The sequence below is a fragment of the Haliotis cracherodii genome, unplaced genomic scaffold, assembly GCF_022045235.1.
Source record: "Haliotis cracherodii isolate W230 unplaced genomic scaffold, xgHalCrac1.p SCAF_4, whole genome shotgun sequence".
NCBI lineage: Eukaryota > Metazoa > Mollusca > Gastropoda > Lepetellida > Haliotidae > Haliotis > Haliotis cracherodii.
The window spans coordinates 7,469,651-7,495,198 of NW_027266297.1; the positions used below are offsets into that span (position 1 = coordinate 7,469,651).

The 25,548-nt window shown below is 38.3% G+C and overlaps 1 protein-coding gene across 2 annotated transcripts in view; it reads right to left on the reverse strand.

The window, feature by feature from the left end:
- The window catches only part of LOC139478649 (allatostatin-A receptor-like), a 129,267-nt gene that overhangs the window by 52,372 nt on the left and 51,347 nt on the right, over positions 1–25,548 (reverse strand). For both annotated transcript variants that reach the window (XM_071261209.1, XM_071261210.1), the window contains exon 3: positions 3,857–3,978. In XM_071261209.1, coding sequence (XP_071117310.1) covers positions 3,857–3,978 — 122 coding nt within the window. The remainder of the gene's footprint in view (positions 1–3,856; positions 3,979–25,548) is intronic.

The window sequence follows — 25,548 nt, forward strand, 5'->3', positions numbered from 1 at the left end:
ACCATCCTGATTGCAGCAAGGCAATGGTGTCTCCAATGCAAATATGAAGTACCTGCTACTTTGTCTGTCACATAGTGTTAGCTCCGGTGAAAGCAATTCGCCGAGACATGGGGATAGATTTGTAGGCACACGTCTAACGATACCCTATCCCGCAATGAAATAATGGTAATAAGTGGAGCCAAACGCCAGTCTCCACGTCACGCTTGATGACCTGGAGTAGCAGTTACATATTAGTATGTTCTAAACGGAACACATATTGCCTGTTATTATTATTGTTTTTATTGTACAATTACGCGCAGTAAACGCGAAAGAGAGCAACTACACTCAAACACAGCCAATTGATTTTCTGTCAAGAAATATTCCAGCAGCTCAAGCCTTTTGGTGTCTACATTTCACAACTTTTGAGGTACATTCGAGCATGCTCTTTAAAGACTTCAAAAGGGCGTCATGCGACTCTTGATCAAAAGTTGTCTTATCGGGGTTACAGCTTTGAAGGTCATACTCGTAGTAATGTTTTCAAAATGTTTTATGGTATTACATGCACATGTGAGCCCCATACGACTCAAAAGTTGTTTGATGAGGGCTACAACATTCAAGGCCTCAGTAAAGTTTTCAAAAAGTTTAATGGTAGGCGTGTGGAGGACATTTCCAAAGTTGATGCTTCAGTGCCAAAACTGATGTCCGATGCAATTCCCTATTTTGACGTATTTGTCCAGGTGAACAATTGACTTGTCTTGCATGTGTTTGTGACCGGTGGGGGGGATACGCTCACACTGCTTTTGGACACCATGATTATGGATTTTTGTTTGGTCGCTATTTTTTAGTGCTCGTCTTACAAATAAACATTTAGAGTTCACACATTGCTAAGCTCACGGGGATGTGCTATGAATGAAGAGTTATGAATCAAATAAAGCTGAATCAATTGAAAACGTCCCTGGAGTCTCCACACATATAATGCTACAGTGTCATCAAATGTCTCTTTGATTGCACTCTCGACGCCGACAAGTTTTCTGTTGCATAATACCGTGGTTGACGCCGATCATGGGGGTTGAACCATAACTCAAACTCCTAGACAACCATGGTTTAAGATAATAAAACATTAATCTAACATCGCATCAATCCAACGTCGCAATATACTGATAATTTACTGTTGGAAATATAAGGCGTGGAAAACACGATTTGTCATGAAATGATTATAAATGAGTTTTTCTATATCCCAGACTCGACCATAACCACTGTTACTACTGTCTAACATGTTCTGTTAACAGTAAATCAAATTCATTGGAACCCAGCGTTCAACGCGCGCCCACTCCATCACGATGCACAGATCATGCTGCTCTTAAACTTAGCGCCCGCTGGTGATGATTTCCTGATAGTGAACCCAGTACACGCGGGATTGGATAAAGGTCCCTCACTTGGGTTTTAAATGGTGTGAATGTGTCTGGGGGGTTTGGTAATTGGTACCCCGGGCAGTCATTAAATAGACAAGGAAACTGAAACGTACAAAGACAGATCCTCCACCCTTCTCTGCAGCATGGCAAGTCTATTTCATTTCTATTGAAGATCCTACCAAGCGCCACTGAACAGTTAATTGTGGGGTATTAGGCGATACATGAATAAATACTACTACTACTACTACTACTAATGATGATGATGATGATAATAGTAATGACGATGATGATGACATCAAATTGGACTTCTCCCAGGAAGCGCTGCCTAGTTAAACTCACCCAGAACTTTTCGGAGAATGTGAAGGCTCCCAAACACTGCATCCTTCTGCATTACCCAGATTGTCAGAAGGGCTGTATTCCTGGTAGCAAACCCGGGTACTCTCCCAATGTCAGTCAACAGATTGGGAGGTACCAAACCTAAGGCACCGAGAACAACGGGGAGTCGGACAACTTGGTACTTGGGATGCAAGCGTGGCATTTCGAAAGCGAGGTCTGCATATTTGCCATGTTTTTCCTCAATCTTGTCAATCGCATTATTGTCAAAAGGGACATAAAATTCAATGATATAAATGATTTCATTGGCTTTATCAAAAGGACAAGATCAGATGTGTTGGCCTGGTCACGTTTGAGGCTGTATACGGCCAGGGGCTTTCTGTTTGCTGCACAAGACCAGTCTTTTCCCACTCGAAACCGTCAATGTGTGATTTTACAACAAAAGGTAAATATGAAATGTTAAATATGAAATGCATTCAATGAGACACATACCAAACTCGGACACAGTATACTGACTCGGAGCCGACCAGTTCTTGTTTTATCCCCTTAATGCCAAGCAGCAGGCAGGGTAACAACAAGTACCATCTTTTAACGTCGTTTGGTATGATAATATATACATCTACAAAATCCAAAAGTCCAAATTGACCCAGAACAATCTCTAATCCCTAGAGCTGAGGCAATATAGACTAACCAAATCATGCTAGGCTTGACTTGGACTCTTTTTTAAATATAATGCTCTAGGGTCTGGGAGAAAGATTACCAATATCGCAACGGTATGCACAAACGGCCAAACTTGTACATCCAATATGAAACAAATCCGCCATCAGACCGACCATTTTCAACAACAAAATACAAAGCTGACAAAACAATATGAATGTCAACAAAGAAATTTGATTCGTTTATGGAAAGACGAGATCCGACAGGAAATGACCAGTTCGCATGTCTTTCCAAATCATCTCGTCTGCGTTGTGTGAAAAAGATGGGCCAATAAAACCAACAGCTTCTTGCAGCTCAGAACACACGGAAACATGAGACTGCGGAAGCTATTATGGGAAACATGAAAACTAATTGCACAAGGCTTAAATACTAGTATTTCTTTCAAGGCGTTTCTTACGGCAAAACCTTTTTATTAAAGTTTGCAGTGTGCTCGAAGACGCGAGCACACAGCTCAGCAAGTCTAGTCTCTGATGGGGGACATATGTTTTACATTCCAATGATGATCAAGGGATATGTGGGATACTTTGAAGTCTGTGATTCGTAAAACCTGAAGCCTCAATACCAATATGGATCGCTGTGACATCTTAGGCGACTTGAGTAAATTTATTGATATTATGTTAACATTGATCTTGGAACACAATACAGAGAAGAAAAGAAACAAAAGATGCATTTAATCATTGAAACAAATTTGTATCAAATTTAATAATAAACAGGTATGTAATTTAATCTCACTATTTATACGAATATTTTATCATAGGAATTCTAGTGCCACGCCATGTCATGTCAAAGAGACATGCGCAGATCAGGGATGATCCGGGTATTTTGTGGTATGTTTGCAAAAAATGCAAAACATCATATTAGTTTAAAGCTGCGTGACCCTGTGAAACAAGCCGTACTGATTTTGTTCTTATTTTAACTGAATCAATATTATGAGTGAGTGAGTTGGGTTTTAACAATAGTCCAGTTCACGGCGTTTCAGCTTAATGTGGGAGGAAAGCCCGTAGCGATGCAGGTCTCAGACGTTTATCTCTTTGGTAAAAACTACGAGCATGTGTATGGTGCTGACAACCTAGAAACACTTTATGGGAGAACCGGGGTTCGAACCCACAATCATAGCCTATGGGACTTCACACATTGTACCCATGTGGAGAATCGAACACGGGTCTTCGGCGTGACGATCGAACGCTTTAACCACTAGGCTATCCCACCGCTCCCAATACTCATGGTAGTGAAATGAGTATCTATCGTTCTGTGTTCATGGCAGTTAAAACAGTACCTATCACCCTTTGCTCATAGTAGTGAAAGTGACTATCGTTCTCCGCTCATGCTCGTGAAAGGAATACCCACCACTCTATGCTCATGGTAGTAAGAGAGTACCTACCGTTCTATGCTCATAGTAGTAAGAGAGTACCTACCGTTCTATGCTCATGGTAGTAAGGGTCCACACTGAACAGATCATGGAGACGTTCTGTATGTAGTGGACGGACTTGCACATAAACTCGCCGTACTGCCACGTGAAACTGAAGAAAGCTGCAAACTGAAATATACAAAATAGAGACTATGTAATATGTACCTGTCAGATATAGCAAGACTGTCAGGTATAACAAGACTGTCAGGTCCAACAAGTCTGTCAGATATAACAAGACTGTCAGTTATAACAAGACTGTCATGTTTCACAAGACTGTCAGGTATAACAAGACTGTCAGTTATAACAAGACTGTCAGATGCAACAAGACTGTCAGTTATAACAAGACTGTCAGTTATAACAAGACTGTCAGATGCAACAAGACTGTCAGTTATAACAAGACTGTCAGTTATAACAAGACTGTCAGATGCAACAAGACTGTCAGTTATAACAAGACTGTCAGTTATAACAAGACTGTCAGATGCAACAAGACTGTCAGTTATAACAAGACTGTCATGTTTCACAAGACTGTCAGGTATAACAAGACTGTCAGTTATAACAACTCTGTCAGGTATAACAAGACTGTCAGGTATAACAAGACTGTCAGGTATAACAAGACTGTCAGGTATAACAAGACTGTCAGGTATAACAAGACTGTCAGTTATAACAAGACTGTCAGGTATAACAAGACTGTCAGATGCAACAAGACTGTCAGATATAACAAGACTGTCAGTTATAACAAGACTGTCATGTTTCACAAGACTGTCAGGTATAACAAGACTGTCAGTTATAACAACTCTGTCAGGTATAACAAGACTGTCAGGTATAACAAGACTGTCAGGTATAACAAGACTGTCAGGTATAACAAGACTGTCAGGTATAACAAGACTGTCAGGTATAACAAGACTGTCAGTTATAACAAGACTGTCAGGTACAACAAGACTGTCAGGTATAACAAGACTGTCAGGTATAACAAGTCTGTCAGTTATAACAAGACTGTCAGGTACAACAAGACTGTCAGGTATAACAAGACTGTCAGGTATAACAAGACTGTCAGGTATAACAAGACTGTCAGGTATAACAAGACTGTCAGGTATAACAAGACTGTCAGATGCAACAAGACTGTCAGGTATAACAATACTGTCAGGTACAACAAGACTGTCAGGTCGAACAAGACTGTCAGGTAAAACAAGACTGTCAGATATAACAAGACTGTCAGGTATAACAAGACTGTCAGGTAAAACAAGACTGTCAGGTAAAACAAGACTGTCAGATGCAACAAGACTGTCAGATATAACAAGACTGTCAGGTATAACAAGACTGTCAGGTATAACAAGACTGTCAGGTATAACAAGACTGTCAGGTATAACAAGACTGTCAGATGCAACAAGACTGTCAGGTATAACAAGACTGTCAGGTACAACAAGACTGTCAGGTCGAACAAGACTGTCATGTTTCACAAGACTGTCAGGTATAACAAGACTGTCAGTTATAACAAGACTGTCAGGTATAACATGACTGTCATGTTTCAGAAGACTGTCAGGTATAACAAGACTGTCATGTTTCACAAAACTGTCAGATGCAACAAGACTGTCAGGTATAACAAGACTGTCAGGTACAACAAGACTGTCAGGTCGAACAAGACTGTCATGTTTCACAAGACTGTCAGGTATAACAAGACTGTCAGGTATAACAAGTCTGTCAGATATAACAAGACTGTCAGGTATAACAAGACTGTCAGGTATAACAAGACTGTCAGGTATAACAAGACTGTCAGGTACAACAAGACTGTCAGGTATAACAAGACTGTCAGTTATAACAAGACTGTCAGGTATAACAAGACTGTCAGGTATAACAAGACTGTCAGATGCAACAAGACTGTCAGGTATAACAAGACTGTCAGGTACAACAAGACTGTCAGTTATAACAAGACTGTCAGGTATAACAAGACTGTCAGGTATAACAAGACTGTCAGGTATAACAAGACTGTCAGATGCAACAAGACTGTCAGGTATAACAAGAATGTCAGTTATAACAAGAATGTCAGGTATAACAAGAATGTCAGGTATAACAAAACCCGTCAGGTATAACAAGAATGTCAGGTATAACAAGTCTGTCAGATATAACAAGACTGTCAGATGCAACAAGACTGTCAGGTATAACAAGACTGTCAGATGCAACAAGACTGTCAGATATAACAAGACTGTCAGGTATAACAAGAATGTCAGGTATAACAAGACTGTCAGGTATAACAAGACTGTCAGGTATAACAAGACTGTCAGATATAACAAGACTGTCAGGTATAACAAGAATGTCAGGTATAACAAGACTGTCAGGTATAACAAGACTGTCAGTTATAACAAGACTGTCAGGTATAACAAGACTGTCAGATGCAACAAGACTGTCAGGTATAACAAGACTGTCAGGTATAACAAGACTGTCAGGTATAACAAGAATGTCAGGTATAACAAGTCTGTCAGATATAACAAGACTGTCAGATGCAACAAGACTGTCAGGTATAACAAGACTGTCAGATGCAACAAGACTGTCAGATATAACAAGACTGTCAGGTATAACAAGAATGTCAGGTATAACAAGACTGTCAGGTATAACAAGACTGTCAGTTATAACAAGACTGTCAGGTATAACAAGACTGTCAGATGCAACAAGACTGTCAGGTATAACAACTCTGTCAGGTATAACAAGACTGTCAGGTATAACAAGACTGTCAGATATAACAAGACTGTCAGGTATAACAAGACTGTCAGGTATAACAAGACTGTCAGGTATAACAAGACTGTCAGTTATAACAAGACTGTCAGATATAACAAGACTGTCAGGTATAACAAGACTGTCAGGTATAACAAGTCTGTCAGATATAACAAGACTGTCAGGTATAACATGACTGTCAGGTATAACAAGACTGTCAGGTATAACAAGACTGTCAGGTATAACAAGACTGTCAGGTATAACAAGACTGTCAGATGCAACAAGACTGTCAGATATAACAAGACTGTCAGTTATAACAAGACTGTCAGGTATAACAAGACTGTCAGATATAACAAGACTGTCAGGTATAACAAGACTGTCAGGTATAACAAGTCTGTCAGATATAACAAGACTGTCAGGTATAACATGACTGTCAGGTATAACAAGACTGTCAGGTATAACAAGACTGTCAGGTATAACAAGACTGTCAGGTATAACAAGACTGTCAGATGCAACAAGACTGTCAGATATAACAAGACTGTCAGTTATAACAAGACTGTCAGGTATAACAAGACTGTCAGGTATAACAAGACTGTCAGGTATAACAAGACTGTCAGGTATAACAGGACTGTCAGGTATAACAAGACTGTCAGGTATAACAAGACTGTCAGGTATAACAAGAATGTCAGGTATAACAAGACTGTCAGGTATAACAAGAATGTCAGGTATAACAAGACTGTCAGGTATAACAAGAATGTCAGGTATAACAAGACTGTCAGGTATAACAAGACTGTCAGGTATAACAAGACTGTCAGTTATAACAAGACTGTCAGGTATAACAAGACTGTCAGGTATAACAAGAATGTCAGGTATAACAAGACTGTCAGGTATAACAAGACTGTCAGATATAACAAGACTGTCAGGTATAACAAGAATGTCAGTTATAACAAGAATGTCAGGTATAACAAGACTGTCAGGTATAACAAGACTGTCATAACAAGACTGTCAGGTATAACAAGACTGTCAGGTATAACAAGACTGTCAGATATAACAAGACTGTCAGATGCAACAAGACTGTCAGATATAACAAGAATGTCAGGTATAACAAGACTGTCAGGTATAACAAGAATGTCAGGTATAACAAGACTGTCAGGTATAACAAGACTGTCAGGTATAACAAGACTGTCAGATATAACAAGACTGTCAGGTATAACAAGAATGTCAGTTATAACAAGAATGTCAGGTATAACAAGACTGTCAGATGCAACAAGACTGTCAGGTATAACAAGACTGTCAGGTATAACAAGACTGTCAGGTATAACAAGAATGTCAGGTATAACAAGACTGTCAGATGCAACAAGAATGTCAGGTATAACAAGACTGTCAGTTATAACAAGAATGTCAGGTATAACACGAATGTCAGGTATAACAAGACTGTCAGGTATAACAAGACTGTCAGATATAACAAGAATGTCAGGTATAACAAGACTGTCAGATGCAACAAGACTGTCAGGTATAACAAGACTGTCAGATATAACAAGACTGTCAGGTATAACAAGACTGTAAGATATAACAAGACTGTCAGATGCAACAAGACTGTCAGGTATAACAAGACTGTCAGATATAACAAGACTGTCAGGTATAACAAGACTGTCAGGTATAACAAGACTGTCAGGTATAACAAGACTGTCAGGTATAACAAGACTGTCAGTTATAACAAGAATGTCAGGTATAACAAGAATGTCAGTTATAACAAGAATGTCAGGTATAACAAGACTGTCAGATGCAACAAGACTGTCAGGTATAACAAGACTGTCAGGTATAACAAGACTGTCAGGTATAACAAGAATGTCAGGTATAACAAGACTGTCAGATGCAACAAGAATGTCAGGTATAACAAGACTGTCAGTTATAACAAGAATGTCAGGTATAACACGAATGTCAGGTATAACAAGACTGTCAGGTATAACAAGACTGTCAGATATAACAAGAATGTCAGGTATAACAAGACTGTCAGATGCAACAAGACTGTCAGGTATAACAAGACTGTCAGGTATAACAAGACTGTAAGATATAACAAGACTGTCAGATGCAACAAGACTGTCAGGTATAACAAGACTGTCAGATATAACAAGACTGTCAGGTATAACAAGACTGTCAGGTATAACAAGACTGTCAGGTATAACAAGACTGTCAGGTATAACAAGACTGTCAGGTATAACAAGACTGTCAGTTATAACAAGAATGTCAGGTATAACAAGAATGTCAGTTATAACAAGACTGTCAGGTATAACAAGACTGTCAGGTATAACAAGACTGTCAGGTATAACAAGACTGTCAGTTATAACAAGACTGTCAGGTATAACAAGACTATCAGATGCAACAAGACTGTCAGGTATAACAAGACTGTCAGATGCAACAAGACTGTCAGGTATAACAAGACTGTCAGGTATAACAAGACTGTCAGTTATAACAAGACTGTCAGGTATAACAAGACTGTCAGTTATAACAAGACTGTCAGGTATAACAAGACTGTCAGATGCAACAAGACTGTCAGGTATAACAAGACTGTCAGATGCAACAAGACTGTCAGATATAACAAGACTGTCAGGTATAACAAGACTGTCAGGTATAACAAGAATGTCAGGTATAAAAAGACTGTCAGATATAACAAGACTGTCAGATATAACAAGACTGTCAGATATAACAAGACTGTCAGATATAACAAGACTGTCAGATATAACAAGACTGTCAGATATAACAAGACTGTCAGATATAACAAGACTGTCAGATATAACAAGACTGTCAGGTATAACAAGACTGTCAGATATAACAAGACTGTCAGTTATAACAAGACTGTCAGATATAACAAGACTGTCAGATATAACAAGACTGTCAGATATAACAAGACTGTCAGATATAACAAGACTGTCAGATATAACAAGACTGTCAGTTATAACAAGAATGTCAGATATAACAAGACTGTCAGGTATAACAAGACTGTCAGGTATAACAAGACTGTCAGGTATAACACGACTGTCAGGTATAACAAGAATGTCAGGTATAACAAGACTGTCAGATATAACAAGACTGTCAGATATAACAAGACTGTCAGTTATAACAAGACTGTCAGATATAACAAGACTGTCAGGTATAACAAGACTGTCAGGTATAACAAGACTGTCAGGTATAACAAGACTGTCAGATGCAACAAGACTGTCAGGTATAACAAGACTGTCAGGTATAACAAGACTGTCAGATGCAACAAGACTGTCAGGTATAACAAGACTGTCAGGTATAACAAGACTGTCAGGTATAACAAGACTGTCAGATGCAACAAGACTGTCAGGTATAACAAGACTGTCAGGTATAACAAGACTGTCAGATGCAACAAGACTGTCAGGTATAACAAGACTGTCAGGTATAACAAGAATGTCAGGTATAACAAGACTGTCAGTTATAACAAGACTGTCAGGTATAACAAGACTGTCAGGTATAACAAGACTGTCAGGTATAACAAGACTGTCAGATGCAACAAGACTGTCAGGTATAACAAGACTGTCAGATATAACAAGACTGTCAGGTATAACAAGACTGTCAGGTATAACAAGACTGTCAGGTATAACAAGACTGTCAGGTATAACAAGACTGTCAGGTATAACAAGACTGTCAGATGCAACAAGACTGTCAGGTATAACAAGACTGTCAGTTATAACAAGACTGTCAGGTCCAACAAGACTGTCAGTTATAACAAGACTGTCAGGTCCAACAAGACTGTCAGGTATAACAAGACTGTCAGTTATAACAAGACTGTCAGATGCAACAAGACTGTCAGGTATAACAAGACTGTCAGGTATAACAAGAATGTCAGGTATAACAAGAATGTCAGGTATAACAAGAATGTCAGTTATAACAAGACTGTCAGGTATAACAAGACTGTCAGGTATAACAAGACTGTCAGGTATAACAAGAATGTCAGGTATAACAAGACTGTCAGGTATAACAAGACTGTCAGGTATAACAAGACTGTCAGGTATAACAAGAATGTCAGGTATAACAAGAATGTCAGGTATAACAAGACTGTCAGATATAACAAGACTGTCATAACAAGACTGTCAGGTATAACAAGACAGTCAGGTATAACAAGACTGTCAGGTATAACAAGACTGTCAGGTATAACAAGACTGTCAGTTATAACAAGACTCTCAGGTCCAACAAGACTGTCAGTTATAACAAGACTGTCAGGTCCAACAAGACTGTCAGATATAACAAGACTGTCAGATATAACAAGACTGTCAGATGCAACAAGACTGTCAGGTATAACAAGACTGTCAGATATAACAAGACTGTCAGGTATAACAAGACTGTCAGATATAACAAGACTGTCAGGTATAACAAGACTGTCAGGTATAACAAGACTGTCAGGTATAACAAGACTGTCAGATATAACAAGACTGTCAGGTATAACAAGACTGTCAGATATAACAAGACTGTCAGGTATAACAAGACTGTCAGGTATAACAAGACTGTCAGGTATAACAAGACTGTCAGGTATAACAAGACTGTCAGATGCAACAAGACTGTCAGGTATAACAAGACTGTCAGGTATAACAAGACTGTCAGGTATAACAAGACTGTCAGGTATAACAAGACTGTCAGGTATAACAAGACTGTCAGATATAACAAGACTGTCAGGTATAACAAGACTGTCAGGTATAACAAGACTGTCAGGTATAACAAGACTGTCAGATATAACAAGACTGTCAGGTATAACAAGACTGTCAGGTATAACAAGACTGTCAGGTATAACAAGACTGTCAGGTCCAACAAGACTGTCAGGTATAACAAGACTGTCAGATGCAACAAGAATGTCAGGTATAACAAGACTGTCAGGTATAACAAGAATGTCAGGTATAACAAGACTGTCAGTTATAACAAGAATGTCAGGTCCAACAAGAATGTCAGGTATAACAAGACTGTCAGGTATAACAAGACTGTCAGGTCCAACAAGAATGTCAGGTATAACAAGACTGTCAGATGCAACAAGACTGTCAGGTATAACAAGACTGTCAGGTATAACAAGAATGTCAGGTATAACAAGACTGTCAGGTATAACAAGACTGTCAGGTATAACAAGACTGTCAGGTATAACAAGACTGTCAGGTATAACAAGAATGTCAGGTATAACAAGACTGTCAGGTATAACAAGACTGTCAGGTATAACAAGACTGTCAGGTCCAACAAGAATGTCAGGTATAACAAGACTGTCAGGTATAACAAGAATATCAGGTATAACAAGACTGTCAGATGCAACAAGACTGTCAGGTATAACAAGACTGTCAGGTATAACAAGACTGTCAGGTCCAACAAGAATGTCAGTTATAACAAGAATGTCAGGTATAACAAGACTGTCAGGTATAACAAGACTGTCAGATGCAACAAGACTGTCAGGTATAACAAGACTGTCAGGTATAACAAGACTGTCAGGTATAACAAGACTGTCAGGTATAACAAGAATGTCAGGTATAACAAGAATGTCAGGTATAACAAGACTGTCAGTTATAACAAGACTGTCAGATATAACAAGACTGTCAGATATAACAAGACTGTCAGATATAACAAGACTGTCAGTTATAACAAGACTGTCAGATATAACAAGACTGTCAGGTATAACAAGAATGTCAGGTATAACAAGACTGTCAGGTATAACAAGACTGTCAGGTATAACAAGAATGTCAGGTATAACAAGACTGTCAGGTCCAACCAGACTGTCAGGTATAACAAGACTGTCAGATATAACAAGATTGTCAGGTATAACAAGACTGTCAGGTATAACAAGACTGTCAGATATAACAAGACTGTCAGGTATAACAAGACTGTCAGATATAACAAGACTGTCAGTTATAACAAGACTGTCAGGTATAACAAGACTGTCAGGTATAACAAGACTGTCAGATATAACAAGAATGTCAGGTATAACAAGACTGTCAGATATAACAAGACTGTCAGGTATAACAAGAATGTCAGGTATAACAAGACTGTCAGGTATAACAAGACTGTCAGTTATAACAAGACTGTCAGGTATAACAAGACTGTCAGATGCAACAAGACTGTCAGGTATAACAAGACTGTCAGATGCAACAAGACTGTCAGATATAACAAGACTGTCAGGTATAACAAGACTGTCAGGTATAACAAGACTGTCAGATGCAACAAGAATGTCAGGTATAACAAGACTGTCAGGTATAACAAGACTGTCAGGTCCAACAAGACTGTCAGGTATAACAAGACTGTCAGATATAACAAGACTGTCAGATGCAACAAGACTGTCAGGTATAACAAGACTGTCAGATGCAACAAGACTGTCAGGTATAACAAGACTGTCAGGTATAACAAGACTGTCAGTTATAACAAGACTGTCAGGTATAACAAGACTGTCAGGTATAACAAGACTGTCAGGTATAACAAGACTGTCAGGTATAACAAGAATGTCAGGTATAAAAAGACTGTCAGATATAACAAGACTGTCAGATATAACAAGACTGTCAGATATAACAAGACTGTCAGGTATAACAAGACTGTCAGATATAACAAGACTGTCAGTTATAACAAGACTGTCAGGTATAACAAGACTGTCAGGTATAACAAGACTGTCAGATATAACAAGAATGTCAGGTATAACAAGACTGTCAGATATAACAAGACTGTCAGGTATAACAAGAATGTCAGGTATAACAAGACTGTCAGGTATAACAAGACTGTCAGTTATAACAAGACTGTCAGGTATAACAAGACTGTCAGATGCAACAAGACTGTCAGGTATAACAAGACTGTCAGATGCAACAAGACTGTCAGATATAACAAGACTGTCAGGTATAACAAGACTGTCAGGTATAACAAGACTGTCAGATGCAACAAGAATGTCAGGTATAACAAGACTGTCAGGTATAACAAGACTGTCAGGTCCAACAAGACTGTCAGGTATAACAAGACTGTCAGATATAACAAGACTGTCAGATGCAACAAGACTGTCAGGTATAACAAGACTGTCAGATGCAACAAGACTGTCAGGTATAACAAGACTGTCAGGTATAACAAGACTGTCAGTTATAACAAGACTGTCAGGTATAACAAGACTGTCAGGTATAACAAGACTGTCAGGTATAACAAGACTGTCAGGTATAACAAGAATGTCAGGTATAACAAGACTGTCAGGTATAACAAGACTGTCAGTTATAACAAGACTGTCAGGTATAACAAGACTGTCAGGTATAACAAGACTGTCAGGTATAACAAGAATGTCAGGTATAACAAGACTGTCAGATATAACAAGAATGTCAGATATAACAAGACTGTCAGGTATAACAAGACTGTCAGGTATAACAAGACTGTCAGGTATAACAAGACTGTCAGGTATAACAAGACTGTCAGTTATAACAAGACTGTCAGGTCCAACAAGACTGTCAGTTATAACAAGACTGTCAGGTCCAACAAGACTGTCAGATATAACAAGACTGTCAGATATAACAAGACTGTCAGATGCAACAAGACTGTCAGGTATAACAAGACTGTCAGATATAACAAGACTGTCAGGTATAACAAGACTGTCAGTTATAACAAGACTGTCAGGTATAACAAGACTGTCAGGTATAACAAGACTGTCAGGTATAACAAGACTGTCAGGTATAACAAGACTGTCAGATATAACAAGACTGTCAGGTATAACAAGAATGTCAGGTATAACAAGACTGTCAGATATAACAAGACTGTCAGTTATAACAAGAATGTCAGGTATAACAAGACTGTCAGTTATAACAAGACTGTCAGATATAACAAGACTGTCAGGTATAACAAGACTGTCAGTTATAACAAGAATGTCAGGTATAACAAGACTGTCAGGTATAACAAGAATGTCAGGTATAACAAGACTGTCAGATATAACAAGACTGTCAGATATAACAAGACTGTCAGGTATAACAAGACTGTCAGTTATAACAAGACTGTCAGGTATAACAAGACTGTCAGGTATAACAAGACTGTCAGGTATAACAAGACTGTCAGATATAACAAGACTGTCAGGTATAACAAGACTGTCAGGTATAACAAGACTGTCAGGTATAACAAGACTGTCAGGTATAACAAGACTGTCAGGTATAACAAGACTGTCAGGTATAACAAGACTGTCAGGTATAACAAGACTGTCAGGTATAACAAGACTGTCAGGTATAACAAGACTGTCAGGTATAACAAGACTGTCAGGTATAACAAGACTGTCAGGTATAACAAGACTGTCAGATATAACAAGACTGTCAGATGCAACAAGACTGTCAGGTATAACAAGACTGTCAGATATAACAAGACTGTCAGGTATAACAAGAATGTCAGGTATAACAAGACTGTCAGGTATAACAAGACTGTCAGATATAACAAGACTGTCAGGTATAACAAGACTGTCAGGTATAACAAGACTGTCAGGTATAACAAGACTGTCAGATATAACAAGACTGTCAGATGCAACAAGACTGTCAGGTATAACAAGACTGTCAGATATAACAAGACTGTCAGGTATAACAAGACTGTCAGGTATAACAAGACTGTCAGGTATAACAAGACTGTCAGGTATAACAAGACTGTCAGGTATAACAAGACTGTCAGATATAACAAGACTGTCAGGTATAACAAGACTGTCAGATATAACAAGACTGTCAGGTATAACAAGACTGTCAGGTATAACAAGACTGTCAGGTATAACAAGACTGTCAGGTATAACAAGACTGTCAGATGCAACAAGACTGTCAGGTATAACAAGACTGTCAGGTATAACAAGACTGTCAGGTATAACAAGACTGTCAGGTATAACAAGACTGTCAGGTATAACAAGACTGTCAGGTCCAACAAGACTGTCAGGTATAACAAGACTGTCAGATGCAACAAGAATGTCAGGTATAACAAGACTGTCAGTTATAACAAGAATGTCAGGTATAACAAGACTGTCAGTTATAACAAGAATGTCAGGTCCAACAAGAATGTCAGGTATAACAAGACTGTCAGGTATAACAAGACTGTCAGGTCCAACAAGAATGTCAGGTATAACAAGACTGTCAGATGCAACAAGACTGTCAGGTATAACAAGACTGTCAGGTATAACAAGAATGTCAGGTATAACAAGACTGTCAGGTATAACAAGACTGTCAGGTATAACAAGACTGTCAGGTATAACAAGAATGTCAGGTATAACAAGACTGTCAGGTATAACAAGAATGTCAGGTATAACAAGACTGTCAGGTATAACAAGACTGTCAGGTATAACAAGACTGTCAGGTCCAACAAGAATGTCAGGTATAACAAGACTGTCAGGTATAACAAGAATGTCAGGTATAACAAGACTGTCAGATGCAACAAGACTGTCAGGTATAACAAGACTGTCAGGTATAACAAGACTGTCAGGTATAACAAGACTGTCAGGTATAACAAGAATGTCAGGTATAACAAGACTGTCAGGTATAACAAGACTGTCAGGTATAACAAGACTGTCAGGTATAACAAGACTGTCAGGTATAACAAGAATGTCAGGTATAACAAGACTGTCAGTTATAACAAGACTGTCAGATATAACAAGACTGTCAGATATAACAAGACTGTCAGATATAACAAGACTGTCAGTTATAACAAGACTGTCAGATATAACAAGACTGTCAGGTATAACAAGAATGTCAGGTATAACAAGACTGTCAGGTATAACAAGACTGTCAGGTATAACAAGAATGTCAGGTATAACAAGACTGTCAGGTCCAACAAGACTGTCAGGTATAACAAGACTGTCAGATATAACAAGACTGTCAGGTATAACAAGACTGTCAGGTATAACAAGACTGTCAGATATAACAAGACTGTCAGGTATAACAAGACTGTCAGATATAACAAGACTGTCAGTTATAACAAGACTGTCAGGTATAACAAGACTGTCAGGTATAACAAGACTGTCAGATATAACAAGAATGTCAGGTATAACAAGACTGTCAGATATAACAAGACTGTCAGGTATAACAAGAATGTCAGGTATAACAAGACTGTCAGGTATAACAAGAATGTCAGGTATAACAAGACTGTCAGGTATAACAAGACTGTCAGGTCCAACAAGAATGTCAGGTATAACAAGACTGTCAGATGCAACAAGACTGTCAGTTATAACAAGACTGTCAGGTCCAACAAGAATGTCAGGTATAACAAGACTGTCAGATGCAACAAGACTGTCAGGTATAACAAGACTGTCAGGTATAACAAGAATGTCAGGTATAACAAGAATGTCAGGTATAACAAGACTGTCAGTTATAACAAGACTGTCAGTTATAACAAGAATGTCAGGTATAACAAGACTGTCAGATGCAACAAGACTGTCAGGTATAACAAGACTGTCAGATATAACAAGACTGTCAGGTATAACAAGAATGTCAGGTATAACAAGACTGTCAGGTATAACAAGACTGTCAGGTATAACAAGAATGTCAGGTATAACAAGACTGTCAGTTATAACAAGACTGTCAGGTATAACAAGACTGTCAGGTATAACAAGAATGTCAGTTATAACAAGAATGTCAGGTATAACAAGACTGTCAGTTATAACAAGAATGTCAGGTATAACAAGACTGTCAGATATAACAAGACTGTCAGGTATAACAAGAATGTCAGTTATAACAAGAATGTCAGGTATAACAAGACTGTCAGTTATAACAAGACTGTCAGGTATAACAAGACTGTCAGGTATAACAAGAATGTCAGGTATAACAAGACTGTCAGGTATAACAAGACTGTCAGTTATAACAAGACTGTCAGGTCCAACAAGAATGTCAGGTATAACAAGACTGTCAGATATAACAAGACTGTCAGGTATAACAAGACTGTCAGGTATAACAAGAATGTCAGGTATAACAAGACTGTCAGATGCAACAAGACTGTCAGGTATAACAAGACTGTCAGGTATAACAAGAATGTCAGGTATAACAAGACTGTCAGATATAACAAGACTGTCAGGTATAACAAGAATGTCAGTTATAACAAGAATGTCAGGTATAACAAGACTGTCAGGTATAACAAGAATGTCAGGTATAACAAGACTGTCAGGTATAACAAGACTGTCAGTTATAACAAGACTGTCAGGTCCAACAAGAATGTCAGGTATAACAAGACTGTCAGATATAACAAGACTGTCAGGTATAACAAGACTGTCAGTTATAACAAGAATGTCAGTTATAACAAGACTGTCAGGTATAACAAGACTGTCAGGTATAACAAGAATGTCAGGTATAACAAGAATGTCAGGTATAACAAGAATGTCAGGTATAACAAGACTGTCAGATATAACAAGACTGTCAGGTATAACAAGACTGTCAGTTATAACAAGACTGTCAGGTATAACAAGACTGTCAGGTATAACAAGTCTGTCAGATATAACAAGACTGTCAGGTATAACAAGAATGTCAGGTATAACAAGACTGTCAGGTATAACAAGAATGTCAGGTATAACAAGACTGTCAGGTATAACAAGGCTGTCAGGTATAACAAGACTGTCAGGTATAACAAGACTGTCAGGTATAACAAGAATGTCAGGTATAACAAGAATGTCAGGTATAACAAGAATGTCAGGTATAACAAGAATGTCAGATATAACAAGACTGTCAGGTATAACAAGACTGTCAGGTATAACAAGACTGTCAGGTATAACAAGAAAGTCAGCTATAACAAGAATGTCAGGTATAACAAGACTGTCAGATATAACATGAATGTCAGGTATAACAAGAATGTCAGGTATAACAAGACTGTCAGATATAACAAGAATGTCAGGTATAACAAGACTGTCAGTTATAACAAGAATGTCAGGTATAACAAGAATGTCAGGTATAACAAGACTGTCAGGTATAACAAGACTGTCAGGTATAACAAGAATGTCAGGTATAACAAGAATGTCAGGTATAACAAGAATGTCAGGTATAACAAGAATGTCAGGTATAACAAGACTGTCAGATATAACAAGAATGTCAGGTATAACAAGACTGTCAGATATAACAAGAATGTCAGGTATAACAAGACTGTCAGTTATAACAAGAATGTCAGGTATAACAAGACTGTCAGGTATAACAAGACTGTCAGTTATAACAAGAATGTCAGGTATAACAAGACTGTCAGGTATAACAAGACTGTCAGTTATAACAAGACTGTCAGGTCCAACAAGAATGTCAGGTATAACAAGACTGTCAGATGCAACAAGACTGTCAGGTATAACAAGAATGTCAGGTATAACAAGACTGTCAGGTATAACAAGACTGTCAGATGCAACAAGACTGTCAGTTATAACAAGACTGTCATGTTTTACAAGACTGTCAGTTATAACAAGAATGTCAGTTATAACAAGACTGTCAGATGCAACAAGACTGTCAGTTATAACAAGACTGTCATGTTTCACAAGACTGTCAGGTATAACAAGAATGTCAGGTATAACAAGACTGTCATGTTTCACAAGACTGTCAGGTATAACAAGACTGTCATGTTTCACAAGACTGTCAGTTATAACAAGACTGTCAGATGCAACAAGACTGTCAGTTATAACAAGACTGTCAGTTATAACAAGACTGTCATGTTTCACAAGACTGTCAGTTATAACAAGACTGTCAGGTCCAACAAGTCTGTCAGATATAACAAGACTGTCAGTTATAACAAGACTGTCATGTTTCACAAGACTGTCAGGTATAACAAGACTGTCAGATGCAACAAGACTGTCAGTTATAACAAGACTGTCAGTTATAACAAGACTGTCAGATGCAACAAGACTGTCAGTTATAACAAGACTGTCATGTTTCACAAGACTGTCAGGTATAACAAGACTGTCAGTTATAACAAGAATGTCAGGTATAACATGACTGTCATGTTTCAGAAGACTGTCAGGTATAACAAGACTGTCATGTTTCACAAGACTGTCAGATGCAACAAGACTGTCAGGTATAAGAAGACTGTCAGGTATAACAAGACTGTCATGTTTCACAAGACTGTCAGGTATAACAAGACCAATGAGACACAAAGAATTCATTTGAATGGAGCAGGACTACGTCAGATTAAGAGAGATGGGCCCATGCTATACACTGATTGAGGACAAGGATGACGTCTGGATTTCATCCTTCTTATTCTTTCAATGCAACGCACAAATGTCGGTACCCTAATCAAATTAGTGATCAGCATATCACACTTACTTGACAAAGGTATGACCATCTATACATATAAAACGTCAACACCAGAGAAAAACCATTATCCGCTGAAACAGATTGCGGGTTGGATTCCCAACATGGGTACAATGTGTGAAGCCCATTTCTGGTGTCGTGTTTTTGCTGGAATATTGCTAAAAGCGGCATGAAACCACACTCACTGACTCACTCACTCACTGTCTTCATACACACAAAAGCCTATGACACTTAGCTGGAGATGATAAAAAATGATTCTGAAAGATACAAACACTATTCAAAGATACCATCTTTGTCATGTACACTGGTCAAAGATAAGATAAGATGTTTGTCATATACACAGGTCAAAGATAAGATTTTTGTCATGTACACTGTTCAAAGATAAGATATTTGTCATATACACTATTGAAAGATCACATCTTTGCCATATACACTTTCAAAGATAACATCTTTGTCATATATCCTGTTCAAGGACAAGCTATTTGTCATATATCCTGTTCAAGGACAAGATCTTTGTCATATACACTGGTCAAAGATAAGATCTTTGTCATATTCATTGTTCAAAGATACCATCTTTGATATATACAATGTTCAAAGATAAGATGTTTGTCATACACTCTGTTCAAAGGTGAGATATTTGTCATACACACTGGTCAAAGATAAGATATTTGTCATATACATTGTTCAAAGATAAGACATTTGTCATACACACTGTTCAAAGATAAGATGTTTGTCATGTACACTGGCCAAAGATAAGATAAGATGTTTATCATATACACTGTTCAAAGATAAGTTGTTTGTCATATACACTGTTCAATGATAAGATGGTTTTCAAATACATTGTTCAAAGATAAGATATTTGTCATATACCCTGTTCAATGATAAGACATTTGTCATATACACTGTTCAAAGATTAGGATAAGATGAAAACGCGATGTATGAATGTAGAATGTAGAATGCACATGGCTGATACAAGTAACAGTGAGTGAGTGAGTGAGTTGGATTTTACGCCGCTTTTAGCAATATTCCAGCAATATCACGACGGGGGACACCAGAAATGGGCTTCACACATTGTACCCATGTCGGGAATCGAACCCGGGACTTCGGCGTGACGAACGAACGCTTTAACCACTAGGCTACCCGACCGCCCCTACACTAAACAGTGTCAGTATCCATGGTTATATTTTCAGGAAAGGTGTTCATGAGTTTTCTACGTATTTTGCTTTGTTGTATACATGCAGTAAATGTCAGTTTTATATGTTTGGAATTTCGTCAGGTACATATATTTCCCCCAGTACAAGGTGTGAAGATCGCCTCCGTGGTATTGTGGTAGAACGTTCGCCCGGAGAGCGGAAGGTCCGGAATTCGATTCCTGGCAGCGTCAAACCAAACGACGTTAACATATGGTACTTGTTGTTACCCTGCCTGGCGCTCGGCATTAGGGGGATTAAACAAGGACTCGGAGTCAGTTTATTATATCTCCTAGGGGTATTCATGTTAAACTTCGGCATGTATCTCAGTGTGCTATAAATCGGCAATAGTCCGGATTAGTACCAGCAGCCACGCACACACATGCATACATGTGTCGCTATCTAAAGGCTATGTCAGGGTGTCCTGAGGATATGACCTTTCAGAACCGAATTTATTCTCATTAGAAAATAGACGTCACGCCAACAGCTGGAACCAATCCGAATGTGCATCATAAACTTAAAATTCTGCTTTCTGGTTTTTCAGTAGCAGATCATTTTGAAAGGTTTTCTTTATTTCAATTTAAAAATACGAGGGAACAACTCATTTTGATGGTTTGGTGAAACTTTTTTATGTCAGGAACACTACATTAAAAATAACAACTAGTTGAGTGACGTCGTAGAACTCAACTGAAGTTGACACACTGTCAGATCTGAGAAAGATCTTTTAAGCTTTTAAGAGTTTTCAATAATTAAAAAACAACTTAATGCGCTAATTATTACACTTTGAGCAAAGCGGTGTACATTGAGCAAAGCAGTGTGTCTCCATGATCAGAAACAGAGCCAGTGAAGTTATCAAGCAGGTCCTGGCAGCGTAATTCCAAACGACGTTTACATATGGTACTTGTTGTTACCCTGCCAGGCGCTCGGCATTAAGGGGATTAAACAAGGACTCGGAGTCAGTTTACAATGTCTACGTGGGATATTCATGTTAAACTTTGGCATGAATCTCAGTGTACGGGCACTATAAATCGACAAAAGTCCGGACTATTACCAGCAGCCACGCACTAACATGCATACATGTGTCGCTATGTAAGTGCAACAATCTTAAACCCGACGTTAAACCCAAATTCAGAACACCTCACCCCACATGGTGTGAAATATAAAGGCTAGTTTGTTATTGTATATTGTAATTCACCTCACTCACTCGCATACTGACGCATATGCTCATATTAACCAGCAGCAACAAGGCTGAAACTTTGCATGGGAGATCCAAACTTTTCCCACTCTTAATGTACGACCGAAGTCAATTTGGTTTCCACAGCAACGAATTTGCAAACAGATAAATTGGCCATTAATATGCAATTCATTTGATGAGGTAATGTTATTTGCATGTTACAACCAATTGACTTTGGTAACGGTGATTTTTATGTTGATTTTATATTTTATATTTTCCTGAAATTGTGGAACCAATGAAAAGGAAATGACATGAATCACCCGCCCTTTACTTTTCCATTTTTTCTAGATTTTCAAATGGTCAGAATTTCAAATTGGTTTCCATGACGACCAATTGCAGGCATTAGACTTGGCCATATAAAAGCCATTTTTACTGATGATCAGTGGAAAATGTTTCGACTTTAAAAGACGTGGCGTCACCATTAATATGTTGTGTATGGGTCATTAATCCGTCTTGAAATATGAACACTATAATTTATATAAGTAATAATATATAATTTTTCTGCATGTCTTAAACCATATATGATTGATTCCTTAATACTATGGTGCTAATGAAGGAGGATTATCTCTTGATTTAATCACTGTGTTTAAAAATGTTCTACAAGATTACCAAGGCATGTATTATTTTGGAATTATACAAGATTTGTTGCTAATATGTCATAAAATATCGATATTCCTCATACGCTTTGAGTTATTCATTATATTTAAAGCTCTAACAGACAGAACAAAGTAACACACAAGCACCAAGAATACATAGCTTCAAAAGCAGTACCACTGGAATACTTCGGTGCAAAGCTGCGGCCCTTGGACACGCCAGAAACCTAAAAATGTAGGTTCGAATCCTGGTTCGCCGTGATTATGTTGCTAGGTGCTCTTGCGTATCACCTGCATCACTTCGGGCCTTTCTTCCATGGCCTACATTAAGCTGACACGCCGTGATGGAATACTTTTCAAGGCGTTGAACCCAACTCACTCACTCACCCACTCACCATAGATGTATGGAAAGCTCTTTGAAATGAGCATTTGTCAATATCGCTAAAATAAATCAAAACCACAAAAATATTGACTTTACAGCCATTTGAAGTTAAAGAAAAATAATTATTTTCGGTGATTTTTACCTGTCTATCAGTAACCCTTATACTCAAAGACAATGACGAAAATCCCTAACAGTATGGCATCTACCGAAAGAGAAGACCCTGAGCAGAAATCTCAAAACAGGCAAAGAAAGGTCATGGAGGAAAATGGGACAAAGAATTAAAAACACGAACGAAAAACAAAGAAATACGCGCATACATTTTCGCTGGACGAAATGTGCGTGGAAATTTTCCCGAAATTCCAAATACATTTTTGAGATCCTTAGAATACCACCTTTGTGATGGCATACTAGAAACTATTTCCGATACGACTCTAATGTTCGGAACTGTTGCACAAGCCCCAGGGTGTCCTGAGGATATGACCTTTCAGAAACGAATTTATTCTCATTGGAAAATAGCCGTCACGCCAAAAGCTGGAACCAATCTGAATGTACATCATAAACTTAAAATTCTGCTGTCTAGTTTTTCAGTAGCAGATCATTTTGAAAGTTTTCCTTAATTTCAATTTAAAAATACGAGGGAATACCTAATGTTGATTGCTTCGTGATTTTTTTATGTCAGCTCTGAGAAGGATCTTTTAAGCTTTTAAGAGTTTTCGATAATTAGAAACAACTTCATGCATACGTATTACACCTTGAGCAAAGCAGTGTACCTTGAGCAAAGAAGTGTTGCTTGAGCAAAGAAGTGTGTCTCCATGGTCAGAAACAGGGCCAGTGAAGTTATCAAGCAGGTCCGGAGCAGAAGTAAAAATGCGAACAGTCTACTGAAGACAATGGCGGACGACGTTTTATTTTCGGATTATTTAAAAATACTTTTGCTGATAAACAGAGGGAAATTGGCACTGGTACCTTTTTATGGGTGCTTTTTTGACGGTAAATGTGTTACCTCATGAAGTCCAAGCAGTCAGTTAATATGCTGGCCATTATATACAAAGTCGTCTACAAAGATTACAATAGTCTGGTTTTAGTGAATTGTAGTCTTGAGATTCTCCTTGTCTTTTGTCATGCATAAAGTATGGACACTAGGTCTATATTGCACCCACAATCTAAAAATGCTGATCGCTACTCCAGACGTGGTAGGTTTAGCGTTACACGTAGAGGAATTAAGCCTTAGGGCTATTACACGTAAAGATGGTAAGCCCTAGGACTAAGGAAGTCTACACTCTTGTTTTGCTTCATGCATATCAAAGACCCCCATCCCAGGTCTCTGTTTAGAGAAGACATTTACGCTGTCATTTTAAACTTGCGTTTTAGCTTGTCTGCTGAAAACCGGCGTGCTTCATGCACACGCCAGGGGCTGCATTTAACCTTCGAGACACCGTAACGTTAGTTAAAATACTGGATATTCTCGCGTCTTTTAAAACAAGCCAAATATGTAAAAAGTGCGAGAATGGGAGATCGCGAGAACGTGAAAGTTGAATTTTTCTTATTGAGATTGTGAGATTGTCCCACTGTCGTTTTCGCATGTTTTCGAATTTTAAGAAAATGTACTACGTACTCAAACAGGAGAAGACGCGAGAACGCGAGAATGTCTATACAGTTTTCCATCATGGGAAGCTAGTTTCGAAAATAGGTCTTCAATATCCAATTGATGTAAATGTGATTTCATTGGATCGGGTCGTCAGCCTAGGTGACTGGATTGATTGTCTTTTCGAATCCCAACAAAGTGAGACGATGTTCATGGTATCCACCACTGGTTTTCTCTGGCACGATTATTTAGAGGAGACCCGCGAAGATCCGGGTTAGAATTGGTCTTCAGCAACCCATGCGTTTCGTAAGAGGCGACTATGTTTGTCGACTAAAATAACGGGTTCGAGTGGTCAGACTCGCTGACTTGGTTGATGCATATCAACTTATCACAATTAGATTGATGCTCATGATGCCAATCGCTGGATTGTCTGGTCCAGATTTGATTATTTACAGACAGCAGTCGCATAAATGAAATATTGCTGAGTGCGTCGTTTACAAACAAACAAAAATTTACAGGTCTCGGTGCCATAACTTTGGTTTTGCTGACTGGGACGTGAAACAACTGAAATGTCTTTGAAGGACGCAGCGAAGTTAACAACCCATCCCTGTATAACACGCCTAATACGCTTCAACACGAACATGTCTTGATCTATCAACACAGTAAATACAGAGAAAGGCATATGTGTTTGAACGTAAATTCTGTTAGACACCAGGATAAAGAGATTGGCATCACCGTATACAAACATGTTTAATTTCCAACCGCTTCTAATGAAAAACC